The following is a 14,531-nucleotide window of genomic DNA, read 5'->3' as shown; positions in this document are numbered from 1 at the left end:
ACAATATTATTCCACTAAACTACTTATATCCACTTTAATTAGATTTCCAAAGTTTACTACTACGCCGACATTTAAAGTCAATTTTTCGCGAATCCATAATGAATATCATAGATAATTCAAGCTTTCGACCAATGATATCGCGTCGATTCAAGGTTAAAGTTGTTTATTTGTTATTACTCTTTCCGTGTTGGAAATAGGCTACATAGCCTATTCCAATGGAAGTTGGAAAAAAGATAAGCAAACCTTAGCTTTACTTTGATTTATGATTTATTTCATACGATTTGCTAATAACTAAATGTTGTTTACACCTTTAATGACGTATCATTTTGTATGTTACCCAACAGATATTAATTTTAAGTGCTTAGTGATATGTTGATGGTGTAACTTTTCCAATAAATAAATAAATAAATAAATAAATAAACTCAGCTATGTGCACCACTGAGAGTTTATGATCAATATATATTTATTTATAATAGAACATTTTTGCTCTTAACTACTTATTTCCTTTTCCTTACTTTAATTTTGCTTCCAAAATTCCGATAACAGTTTCGTCAACGTTCAAAACGCAATTTTTTCGCAAATTCATAGTGAATATGATTAATCAAGCTCTCGACCAATGATATCGCTTCAATTTGCTGTCAAATGTAGTTGATTTGGCTTTTTTCCTGTTATGGTTGGAATAGAGTATACATACTATGTTTCGCAACTTGTTTGTTGTAAACACGCGCTATTGACATCAAAAACTGTTGTGTACTGCGTATTTTTTGGTAGCTAACTGATGAATTCCAAAGTTGTAAACACTCATATTGCCAACGTTTTTGAATAAATCCACTATACATTCGCTGTAGATAGGGTTATTACTTTTTTTAAATATTATATATTCATAATAATGGTAATATTATATAAAACAAAATCTAAAATATATGCCTGGGTTTGAACCCGAAATCACCTGTTAAGATGCACGCGTTCTAACCACTGGGCTATCGCGGCTCGTGTCGTGTAGATTCTGATTAAATCGGGCACATGCAAACATACATAAAGGTCTTAGAATTTTTCTTTTTTAAAGTCTTTTAAAATATTTATTTATATAATTATTTATTCTTGAATTAGGTTATTATGATGTTGAAGATGAACAGGCGTAGTACGAGTTCAATAAACTATTGACTTTGAGACAATACTATATTTTTGTAAGATTTAAATTTTATGACTCAAAACATTTTTATCAAACATCTTGTTCGAGTAATAAGGTAACTATTATTGAATAGAATATGCGCTTTAACGTTATAGATATAAAGGTGACAATGGCGTGTGCGTATTATGTGTTGTATCGTGATTTTATATTTAAATATGTACGAAGAAAATTTGATCTATTTTTAGTTGTAAAAGTTATGAACGTGTTTCTTTTATTGTGTTATCTGTTGTCATTTACCGAGTTAGTATAGGTATACTGTGAAATTATAGGCTGGTTTTTGATATGACAGTTAAATAGATAGGTTAAGACAGAATGTATATTTACGATGTAACGGATACAGAAACGTTATAAGTCACTAGTAGTTTTGTTTCAAATAAGATTTTTTATAAATACAGTTTATGGATGAAGATAAAAGTTTAATTTCTATATTTTTTTTTAAATAGTTTTTTGTCGTCATATTTGTTATGTTATGTTTTTATTTATTATTATTATTATTTTTGTTTGCCATTAGCCTATATAGATCTTCTGACCGATTTCGGCAATAGCGGATATTCAAATGCGTAAAAAATATTAAAATACGTGTGCGTAACAAGAGCTCTATTTACTCGTCCGGAGAGAGTTCAGGCGCAACACCAATGGCTTACTATGTTTATTGAGTCACAAGAGAGAATAATCTGCCAATTTCCAATCCTGACATTGGTACGAAGAATTTCTTCCCAGAAAGACATACTAACTTTTTATTGGTTGAAACCGAGATGCCTCAGGATCTGTAGCCGCATAGTTATACTTAATTGTTGTAGGTCCTTTCAAGCATTTTAGAATCGTCATTTGACAAGGTTAATTTTAATGTAAAGCTATATACAACCGCCTTCACATAGATTCACCTGAGAGTAACCGGCAAGAAACTCAGTAGTTACTATTTTTAATACGTATTTAATCATAGTTACAATAGTATATATGTATCCTGTATAAACACCAACACTTGCTAAATCCAAGTTCATATATAATTTGTAAAAAAAATTTAGTACGACTTTTAAATGTATTTATTGGTTAATGTAAAAACAATATACATATACAGGGTTATTGGTAATTCGATGTATTCCCGTTAGGAGGTGATAGGGGTGACTATTTGCGATAGTTTTATGTATGATGCAAAAGTGAACAATTTTTAAGTTATCACGTTTTTTAGATTTTCCAAAAAATCAAAATTGCAACTTCAAAAATTTATTAAAAAAAAAGTTTCGATTAAAATCTACTTTTTTCTTCTGATTTATAAAAACGATTAAACACTGGATATTTTTCAATATTTAAACAATAATTATCGGTCCAAATTTAAAAATGCGAGACGGAGAACGATATTATTTCAATATTTTTTTTATTTTTTTCCCTCAACAATGCCTGAAAAACAAAAAACACATTATGAAACTTGTTCTGCAGATTATTTTAAAAACATAATCGTTTAATTAGCTTTCCGAAAATGTATTAAAACTAAGAATTTATTTCAAAGCAACCGAAATAAAATTATCAGAAAGGACGCTGGTGGAAATTCGTATTCGAACATGACCGAATTCGTACTAAAGGTCGCTCTTTAAAGTTCCCACAAAATTGATTTAAAATAATAACCAATGTAAAAATACTTACTTATTTACTTAACTTACTTATTTAATTACTTGTTCTTTCGTTAACTCAGTTAACAACAGTTTAGATTAACAACGTTGGTCAGACGGGTGTGATTAATTTTATAATCTCTAATCAAATCTAGCCTATTCAACTTAGTGTTACCATATTCATTGACCTTTACGTAATACCTAAAAAAATATTATTATAAAATAATTAATTATACACTTCTATATATGTATATCCTTTTATGTATAATGGTGTATAACATGCACGAATGGTTTATATATTTGAAATATGTTTTAAGCCGCTGTATTTTAAACCGTACCTGTTTGACAGTTTAAAAAAAAAAGTTAAACGTTTGAAATCTTACAATATTTTTTCGAGATGATTAATATGTGTAAATTTTTGTTACAGTTAATCTCAACAGCGCATCTAAAGTGGACATATCACATTTCGACTTGCTCAAAGTACTTGGAACTGGAGGTGAGTTATTGTTTTTATTATTTAAATTATAAATGATTCGATATACATATGTATCGTTTTTTAAGTCCGGTATCAAAATTTGGCAAACCCATTCCTTTTTATGATTGCCTGGTGATATGCTTGGCATATATATAAAAAAGCTTAAGCCAAAAGCATTGTTAGACAGAAATCTATAACTTCATCCATGAGGAAACTATTTGTGTGTAGAAAATAAAGTATAAAATATTTAAAGAAACAATATAGGCTCTCTCATTCTATGATTGCCTGGTACATCTCAAAACAGTGTCAGAAAAAGTTTCACACAAAATCTATGAGGAAATTTTGATCATTGGAATAAGTGTACTAAATTGTTAGCCCATTATAATAAATTTTAAAAGGTTCGTTTAGAATAAGTTGAATAAAAAATATAATAAAATAAAATAAATTCCGTAGGTTTGTTTGAATAGTATTATTTAAACGCGTATAGAAAAACGAATTTTATGTATAAATAGCAATTTCAAAGTGAATAATTTCTTTGATTTTTAAAATATTTGTTATTAATGCATGTAATACCTTAAATCTTTCAAGGAATAAACTCGGTTCAACGGTATAGGAGGTATTTTATACCTGAAATTATTTAATTTTAAAGTAAAATATAACTTCGAATCGGAACAATACGTATTCATCAGTATATCGCAAATCTAAACTGTCAAATATATCGATATAAGTCTCGGACACCTGTTTATATAATATGCTAGTTAAGTTACAATGTAAAGCATTGCGCGAGCGCAGATGTCGTGTCAATGACCCACCACGTGGTGATAGTTGTCTACCGAGGATGTCCGGGGTATGGGGGCTTTTTTTTGAGTTTTATTTTTATCTGTGGTGTTGATAGGTTTATTTTTTATCTCTTAATAAAAAGGGTCTTTTAAGTGCTCACAGAGCTAAGTTCATCGTTAAGCTCCTCAATTAATTACCACGTGGTGTGGCAAACGTGATTATAGATTTTTCTTGAAAATTAATTAGTAAATAATTATTTATTTGTGACATATTTCATAGTTATTTACAAAATCTATTGAGTGTGGTTCTAATTGACCATTATTTTTCCAACAGACACGGTATTTACCGTACAATGAAACTTCACAGTTCAAATTTTTTTAGTATATAATGAAAACATTTGTTACACTTAAATATAAATGTAATATTTGAAATAATGCTTAATTATTGTGTCTCGTTATTTTTTAATTCAGTAAATTTTGTGAAGGGATTACTTAAAAGTTTCTTCGTTTTGATCGAGAAACCAAGTAAATAGTCACGTTTTAGTCACATTTCTTTTTAATATTTATATTTGGATAGGATTGTTCTACTTTGTACAGAAAACTTATTTTTATATCTTAGGTTACGGGTTAGGTAATTTTTAAATAAAATTATCAATAAATAGACACGTAAAAAAACTTTGTATTCGTGTGATGCGGTTCGAAGAGGAAGTGAGCCAGTCTGATTACGGGCGCCCGTACAAGGGATATGACAAAATAGATCCTATCCCAGATAGACCGGAAAATCTGTATGAAAATATTAATACTATTAAATAATATTATTATACATATTTAAAATTATGATATTTTTAAAAATAGGTCAATATACACAATAACTTGTATTATCAATGAGTCAATGAACAGCTTAAATGATCAGTGACATTTCTAATTTAAAGGGACTCTTGTGTCACAACAAATACGATTTTGCAAATTTCGTTTTTAGCGAGGCGAGTGTTTCCTAAATTTACAACCTAACCAGTCAATGTTTCATCATTATTTTAGCATACAAAGAATTATTTCAAATATAGTATACTTAGTAGTTACAGTACAGTTACAGTACTACTTACTAGTAGTTGTATGTTGTATAATCTTTCTGTCTGTTGTTACGAAAGAAAAGTAGAATATAATATTATATTTCATTTCGGTTTTTATTTTTAACGAACTGTCTAAAGCTGAATTCTCATTAGATTTTAATTAAAAATATATATAGGAAATAAACTTAACAGTTATGGAGCTGTTATCGCCTGCTCATAATTTGCGAGGGTGTTCACTCAGTGTAAAGTATTAATGTTACGTATGAGGCATTTATTCGGTCAATTGTGTAACGGTTGATATCATAGAACAAGTCTAAGAGAAATGGTGTCAAGTATATATATTTATGTTTTATGCCATCGGTAGGCGAACAGTCACCACTACCCATAAATATTGGCGCTGTCTATCTGTCTGTGAATGTCTGTCTGTCCATTTCATTAATTACCAATCTAATACGAAGCTTGGGAACCGATGCGTTATGTCCCTTGTGCCTGTAGTTACACTGGCTCATTCATCATTCAAACCTGAACACAACATTACTGAGTGTTGCTGTTTAGCGGTAGAATATACGATGATGGTACACGGGTGATTTGAAAACACTAACCAGATTTGAGCAAGACCAGGTTGGTGAAATAAACTCTAAACGCGTCTACTTGTATGGAAGTTTTAGAGCAGCTGGTTATTTTAAATTTGGAAAAAATATAGAAACGATCAAGATTGCCAATATATATGTCAGTTGAAACGCAAGGCACATGTATTTGATTAAGTGTTTACAAGTACTTCATTAAAAAAGACTAAAAAGACCCAGTAAGGTTGAAACTCACTATCAAACTTTCTTATATAAGGTATTGAAGAATCATTACACAAAAAGTACATATTGCTATTTTTTATTAATATTATCACAAATATTCTTCAGTATATCTTATATTCCTTCACCATCTTACCACTGCATAGTTCGGATTTATTCAAGTTTACTAGATTTATTTAGTTTATTACAATAAGTAAAAATATGTTTCTATGCTTCAGGTTAGACTCTCGCTGCCATTTCCAGTGCTCTTCATGTTCTATGACTGTTGTAATAGTAAAGTTGGTACCATCCATACATACGAATATAACCGCAATACAAGTTGACATTAAGGATCATAATCCCTTAAACAAAGCAGTTTCACGACATTTCAAGCGATTACAGCGCTGATTAATTTGCTATAGAGAAGTTAATTCAGTGTACCATTTATAGTTTAACAGCGTACTATATCGCTTTTAATGATAATTTTTTGAAGAGTTTTATTTTTTTAATTGTTACCAGGAAATGTTTTTTTTTTTGATAAGGAAGTTTGAAGAGCTGTTAATGAGTTTTTATTTTTTTTTAATTCTTGGAGTCTATTCTTCTGTAACAAGGAATAATTATTTAATTTTGCTTTGTGATTTTCGGGATTGCTAAAGATTACCCCATGAATATCATTACACTGACCGGTATGAGAGTATCATAATGTTGAATCTTTAATCAGTAATTGATTAGATGGTATTTGTAATTCTACTTTGACATTGAAGCGGATCTTTTGAATATATTTATTATTGATAAATACAGTTTAAAGCCCAATAATAAACTGTTATAGAGCTTACATAAGTGATAATTTGGCTTTTTAACCGAATTAAAAATAAGAGTTTTCTAATATGTTTCCAGTATGTTTTTAACTTTGTTACTTCGGAACTCCGTCATTAATAAACCGAGTTGGAAAATTCATTGTTTGTTCGGAATAACTCTGCTTTGTCCCATTTAAATTTGAAGAGTAAAATTAAATACGTTACAAAACCATTTTTTAAAAGAGAAGCCTACTAGTGATTCATTTAAAGGATATTTACTGTGGTTAAATAATGATCGTCGCCTTTTTTTTTAAATTAAATTATCAATTAAGTTATGTTCACATATAATATATAAATATATATATCTTATAAGAGATATGTACATTGTACGGTCCATTCCTGTAACTAAATCTTACCCTATTAAGTAATTTCCCAAATTCTATCACTCACTTGGTATAGTCAACGCTTTCCGCCATCGAAACTGATAGTTCGGTAAACGTGACCCAAGACACGTGTGTATTCACGCATTGTATAAACACGTCCATGTTCAGTTGGTATAACGAAGCTGGTTTGAAAGTCACTCGTATAGATGACTAGCTGCTCGTCCTGACTTAAAATCCATGTAAAGTTCCGTTCCATTTGCCTTTAGACTTGAAATTTCCAAAAATCCTTTCAAAGCGGATGCTTACGTTATTAAGTTAAATTGTATTCCATAGATTTCTGGAGCCATTAGTTATGGCTGTACATTGGCTCTCCGTAGTCAGTCAGGGCAAATTATTTTTAAAATATAGGTATTTTTTCACAATCTTTTTCGGTTATATTTTTATACATCAACTTAATAAAAATTTAAATTTGCTTTTGTTCAATTATAGTTTTTTTATAAAGATATCTGTGCGTATCTTTATAGCTGTTAATATTTTTAAGGTTATGATACTGTGTGTTTAAGATCCAGTGTTGCGAACACTTCTTTTTATTTTCACGTTATTGTGATTTTGACGCTCACTTAACTGGCATTATGAGAAGTTAAGTAAACCCGATAATGTATTAACTTTAAATAAATAATTAAAATATTTACAAAATAGATAATATATTTTAATTAATTAATAATTCCATAACATCATATTTTAAATGTTGTTAGAGGAATCCTATGCGATTTAAAATTTGTTATTATCTAATTAAGTTGTCATAAAATATAATAAAGCGATTTAACGTTGTTTGTGCTTTTAAAAAAAGATTTTTATAAAAAACGATTTCCCTAATGTTAGGGGAAATCCCCTAAGTCACAGCTCCACTGATAAGATAGAGTATACATAGAAATGTGGAAACGTGAACTTTCGTCGTATGCATAAATTAAATATTCATGTCTATGAGATGTTATTAATATTAATTAAAGTATATATGGTCTGGTATGTTTGATTTATTTATTTATATAATATGTACACAAACCATTATTACATTGAATGAAATAATAAACATCAAAAGTAATCAATAACAGTTTCCAATATTGCATTAAGAGGACAGTCCTTGCGGAACGCCAAAATAGCGCTTACTATTTTTAAAATATCTTAAAACTGGAGCATTGGTTATGGATAAAAAAATACATTCAGTATCTCAATAGATATATCTCAAGTTTCACCGCATGATATTTATAAAATTTGTATCAATAACCTGGTAAATTTATCGTCAACATCACTCCAAACACTGAAATCGACCTTTTCTATTAACATTTTTTAAGCTATTTAGCGGCTAGTTTATACATGTATTTTTGGTTAAATGGGAACACGAAAGTGTAAATAATAAGTTCACCGTGTTCAATTTCTATTATATCTCACAATATTATAGTAATTTTTATTTAAATATTGCTTACTTTTTGGCATTCGTCGTCCATACATTTTAGTATGGAGAAAATAATTTGACGGTTTTGACTTATTATTCGACATCGCTGTCAATAAATTTTCAGTCCCTCCCCAGAGCCCAAGGTGAGAGCACGTCAATTTTTATTTCGAGCCGACTCTTATAATTTCGCAAAACGTCTACGCACACATAGACAAGTTAGCATAAGGGTGGGGCGCGAGTGTCGTGAGACACAATTGTTAATTTTTATGCTGCGGAGCTGAGTCTTCCTGTCAGGGACGATAAATGAGGACTCCACTGAAGTTTGGAATCCAATGCTATTCCCAAAAAAAAATCGTAATATTGGCTACATCAAGACGGCCACCATTTAAAGATATATTATAATTTTGCTTTCTAAAATTTGGTAGGGTAAAAACTACACATTTCGTTTTTTGAGTATTCAAAACTAAATTATTTACTGTAAACCAATCGTGTATCTGTGATAATGCACCGTTCACATCGTCATAGTCAGTTTTTTCCTGTCTACCTTAAAAATCAGTGAAGTATCGTCAGCAAACAACATTATAACACAAATACCTTTAACATAGAAAGGAAGATCATTTATATATAGTAGAAATAGAAAGGGACCCAAAATTGATCCTTGTGGAACACTCATTTATAACGTAGATCCAGAAAACTTTATGCCATTAATGAAAACTTGCTGGAAGCAATGAGATCAAGAGCTTTACCTTTAATACCGTAGTATTTGAGCTTATAAAGAAGCGTCTCGTGTTCTACACAATCAAATGCTTTAGACAAATCACAGAATACTCCAATAGCATTCTGTGATTTTTGTCAAGCATCGTAAATATGTTTAAGAAGTGCTATTCTCGCATCAGTTGTCGAGCGACCTCTTGTAAAACCGAATTGCTCACTATGAAAAATAGTATTTGTACCGAAATGGACGAGAAGTTGATTTAAAATATTTTTTTCGAATATTTTACTTAAAAATAGAGTATTGAAAAAAATTATATTTAACTTCGTTAATTTATAAAATTTAAGAAGTGATTATTTAATGTGTCTTTACTTTAATTTAATTCGGTATATCTACCAACCTTAAAATATCAAGAAAATAATAATTATTATTTAGTTAGACGAAAGCAGTTGAAACAATAAAAATCATAATGAATATTTGGCATCTTAATGCACTCTGACCGCACCCTATGCTAACAAATAATTTATAATTGCGTTTGCGAGTGACAACCTTATAGCTAATACATTACTCGTAATTAAATGTATTTTTATAAATCCTACGTTATGAACGCGCAATGAAAATTTAATTTATTCGTTGCACCGAAAACAAGCAACTGATTATCTCCGGGGATGCGTACGATACACTGCACAATGCAACTGTATTATTGAAAAGTACCTATGTGTGTGTTCTAAAATTAATTCCCACGCTTACAAACTACGCTCTTAATATTAAAGGATGAATGAAACGAAACATTAAGATAAATTATCATCAAATTTAAAAATATTATAAGAAACGAATTAAAGCACATCCTTCAAATGTGAAGTCAATGGATGTTTGAGAGAGACAGAAGTGTAAGGCAGTGTAATTAAAGGCACAAGGGACATGACATTAATTCCCAAGTTTGTTGGCATTGGCGATATAAGGAATGGTTAATATTTCTTACAGCGCCAATGCCTATGAGCCGTTGTGACCACTTACAATCAGGTGACGTCCGTTGAGCAAAGTTATTATTATTATATAAAATATACCTTTTACATGACGGGTACAGTTCCATACATCATTCCAGCGCTTATTCAAATCAATTTTAGCGACAGAACGTAAATCTTGGGCAAAACACTTGGCATAAGTCTCCGTACCATTGCGAATAGACCACTCAGCACATATATCAGCCTGTTCATTGCCAGAAATCCCGGAGTGTCCAGGAATCCATACAAGGGCTACCTCAATTCCACCAGAGTGACACTTAAAAAGAAGTTCCCGAGTTTTGAGGTTGATTGGGTGAACATCTCTAGAACGTAAGGGAAATTTTAAAATATCCTCTAAACAACTGCGACTATCAGTAAAGATTATGGTTTTATTAAGGTTGTGGGATTCTATCAGGGATACATTTTCATAAATAGCTATTGTTTCTCCAGAAAAAGAGGAGATGCTGCAATAAATTTTTCATAACTTTTGAAAAGGCAAGGAGCTTCTTTATGAGTCCAATAAGTTGAAGATGGAATAAAATTTTAAAGGTGACAAAGAGAAGTAAGTAATGGGTGGCAAGAATTTTGAACAGCTTTGTAAAGAAATCTATCACAAAGATATTGTCTACGAAGAAATAAGGGAGGATCCAGACTTTCTACTTGGAGAGCTTTTATGGAGGAGGACTTCATGGCACCACAAATGATGCGGAGACACTTAGCTTGAATTTTGTCCCATTCGGCTAAAGCACATTTATTACACGGTTCAAGCAAGAATGACCCGTAATCAAAATGACTCCGAACAATAGCATTATAAAGGAGTTTCTGAGTGTAGGGATGAGCACTCCACCACACACCTGAAAGAGACCTCAAAACATTTACCCCAAGCTCACATTTTTCCTTAATGTAATATAAAGATTTTGTAAAGCAGAATTAAGGCGAACATAGCAATCTTCAATAGATTCTGAGGCATAATATAGGGCTATATCGTCTGCGTATTGTAATATGTCATAGGCTGAAGTGACGTCAAGAAAGACACCAACAGGATGGTGTCCCCTTGAGAGGGCCAGGCGAATTTCTGAAGAGAACACGCTCAGGCTGTCCATCGTGCCCATACCTTTTCTAAACCCAAACTGCGATTTTGGCAAGATATTCCTGGTTTCAAGAATCCATTCCAATCTATTTTTTATTAGGTGTTCCATAATTATGGCCAGAACTGATGATAAGGCAATAGGACGATAGGAGGAGGGATCTTTAGGATCTTTATGGGGTTTAAGGATAGGAATGATGATTTGATGTGTCCATGACTCAGGAACAAGCTCAGTTTAATAAATTTTGTTAAGAATAGAGAGTACAATTAATTTTGAACAGTCAGAATATTTTTTTAAAAAGGAGTAAGGAATATTATCAATACCAGGGGAGGAGTCGTGAAGATTGTCTAAAACAGAGCAAAACTCATCAAATGTAAAAGGATCATCCATTCGATCTTAGGAAGTAGGAGAAGGGGAAAATGAAGGAAAACAATTTTCAGGAGGAACAAAAGGTGGAGCCAGTCTATCCAAAAAATCATAGAGCCAGACAGAAGGATCGTTAGAAACAGAATACCATCACTGAAAGAACCTCGGAAGTTTTTTATTTTTTTCCAAACAAGTGAAAAAGGGGTTCGGGGAGAAAGACTCACAGAAACGAAACCAGCCGTTACGTTTCTTCAAGGATAATTCCCTTTTGGACTTGGCATTTGTACTTTGAAAATTTAAGTAGATTTCTAAAGACGGAAATTCCATAAAGACCTCTTCCATCTCATCCTGTTTGCGGATGATTTCCGTGCATTCATAATCCCACCAAGGGGGGGAAGGAATGAAATCTTTAGGAGACTTAAAGCAGAAATAAAATCATTATAAGTTTGTAAAAAGTTGTCGACAGTTATTTCAGGAAATAGGTCTGTCTGGCTTGTAACGCATTGCTGAAATTCTGCCCACTTAGCCTTCGAGATACGAAACTTTAAGAGAGGAGGAAATGGCATAGGCGAGACAGGAACACTATTGGATAAGATGATAAGAATGGGGAGATGATCACTACCATATGAGCAGGATAATACCTTCCAGTTACACTGAGGCCAGATTGGGAGACGTCAAGGACAAGTTAACACAACTGGGATTCTGAGATGGAGGAGTTCTTCTAGTAGGCGAGCCATCATTTAATAAACAAAGGTTATTATTATCAAATAAATCAATGAGGTGAGCAGAAGGGTACTCATACTGAAGGGAACCCCACATAGTATAATGGCAGTTGAAGTCACTTACAACAACTAAAGGGATAGGAAGAGTTAAGAGGATATCGGATAATTCAGGATTTTGTCTAGGATGATTATCTGAAGTTATAAGAGCACAGCCATTAGAATGGGAAAATTTTGGAGAACTAACTAGGGCAGAGTGAGCTTATTTGTCGAATCCCTTACTAAGGGGAGGGCGAGGTCGTTGGTTGAGAAGTACAGTTTTCCGTTGGGATGAAACAGGAGGGATTAAAGGGCTGGAGATTTCGTAAATTGGAGTGAGAGGGCTCATCGTGGGAGTGGACATAGAGTTGGGAGAAGAGCGTGCGGAGTCAGCAAAAGAGCGACGGGTAGGGCAAAAACGGAGAGCAGCTTCAGAGTATGGGATATTTTCCTCTGACATCACAATTTTAATTTGTGTCTGTCTCATATGTTTTGGGGCAATTGGGGTCAATAGCCAGATGTGGACCTGAGCAGGACAAACATGTAGCCTCACTACGGGGTACTTGACAGGAACGTGCATGATGAGGTTGAGCATACATAAAGCACCTTGGTTTGAACTTGCATATATTTTGAGTGTGCCCAAAGCGACAGCAATTATTGCATTGGATAGTGGGAAGGGAGTAAAGGGTTACTGGAAGTGAAGTGTAGCAACAAAAGATTCTCTCAGGCAAGGTTTGACCTAAAAATGTCGCAACAACTGTTTGAGTAGGTAACCACTCAGTTTTACCATCAGTGACAGATTTACGGTTCAGCCTTCTTGCTTTTATAGCCCGGCAACAAGGGGTGTAGCATTCGATACTACTAAGGAACTCCTTTATAGACCAGTCGATGGGGATTTGCTTCACAATACCCATTCGGGTAATGTTAAAAGCTGGGATAATTATTTTATAATTAAGCTCCTGGAACAATGGACTGTCAATGAAATTATTGGCAGAAGAAGCATTCTCAAATTCCACAACAACACGGTTGCGTCCTGCTGATTTAATTCCTCCCTTGAGATCACCAGAGACCTTGCTTCTGTAAATAATTTGAGCAAATTTAAGTAAGCTAATTGTATAACCAGCTGATGAGTTGGGTTCCACTCGTGAGGCGTGGACAATAAAAGGGTCTTGATCGGAGTCGTTATACTTCAATTTAGTATCAGTAAATTCGGGGAGAGTGAATGTGAGCTGAATTGAAGCGCTAGGAGGAGAGGAAGCATCCCGTTTGTTTAGAATACTCTATGCAGCGGTTTGAGAGCGTTTGGCAGCCTTCAAGACTTTTTTGGAGTCTTCTCTCATTATAGTATCAGTAGACATCACAAAATCATGACTTATGGAGTCACCTCCGCCTACATCCGGGGGGTTCTCAGATTCCATCACCAACTACTAAATTATTAAAGAAACACTTACCTCACAACAAGTAATATACAAGAAACAACGCAGGACAACACAAATATTAGTGAAACTAAGCGATATTAGTACAAAAAAACTTAATTTAGAAATCGCGCACGTGTAGTAAACAATACCACCGACAGCCTCCTTGAGCAAAATTTATAAAAGAGGTCGTAGGTAATGACATTAATGACGGTTTACGTCAAAGTTATTTGAAATAAATCATATATTATAATATAGTTGTTTCTTTAGTTATACGTATTTTCATTTAAGTCACACGCTTCTTTAATTCACGGCATTCGTAATAACTTATAGTAATTATTGTCGTCACGACTGCTTTATCTGACATTATACAATATTTTTAAAAAGGTTTTCGTATTATATATTCACAATTTATTCCTCTTACATATTAATTATTTTAACTTGTGTTTCATGAGCCCGATCCAACTAATGAAAGTCTATGGTCCATAGAACGCCTTGGTTTTTGTCGTTGGAATTTTATGAGCCACGATGTTATTATGTAAAGACACGTGCACATAACTATATCACAGATTCTTATTAATTTAAGGTAGTCGCCGCAGGTCTAACTAATGTTCGTCCAGTGGTCGAAAATCGACCATTACCATTTT

General features: G+C 32.5%; 1 protein-coding gene across 2 annotated transcripts in view; it reads left to right on the top strand.

Moving 5' to 3' along the window:
* LOC113392058 (ribosomal protein S6 kinase alpha-5-like) overlaps positions 1–14,531 on the top strand; it is a 112,027-nt gene that overhangs the window by 19,955 nt on the left and 77,541 nt on the right. For both annotated transcript variants that reach the window (XM_026628290.2, XM_026628292.2), the window contains exon 2: positions 3,227–3,295. In XM_026628290.2, the coding sequence (XP_026484075.2) occupies positions 3,227–3,295 (69 nt within the window). The remainder of the gene's footprint in view (positions 1–3,226; positions 3,296–14,531) is intronic.

Source organism: Vanessa tameamea, chromosome 27, assembly GCF_037043105.1.
Source record: "Vanessa tameamea isolate UH-Manoa-2023 chromosome 27, ilVanTame1 primary haplotype, whole genome shotgun sequence".
In the NCBI taxonomy this organism is placed as follows: Eukaryota; Metazoa; Arthropoda; class Insecta; order Lepidoptera; family Nymphalidae; genus Vanessa; species Vanessa tameamea.
The sequence above is the reverse complement of the archived record's forward strand: the minus strand, read 5'-3'. Positions and strand labels throughout refer to the sequence as shown.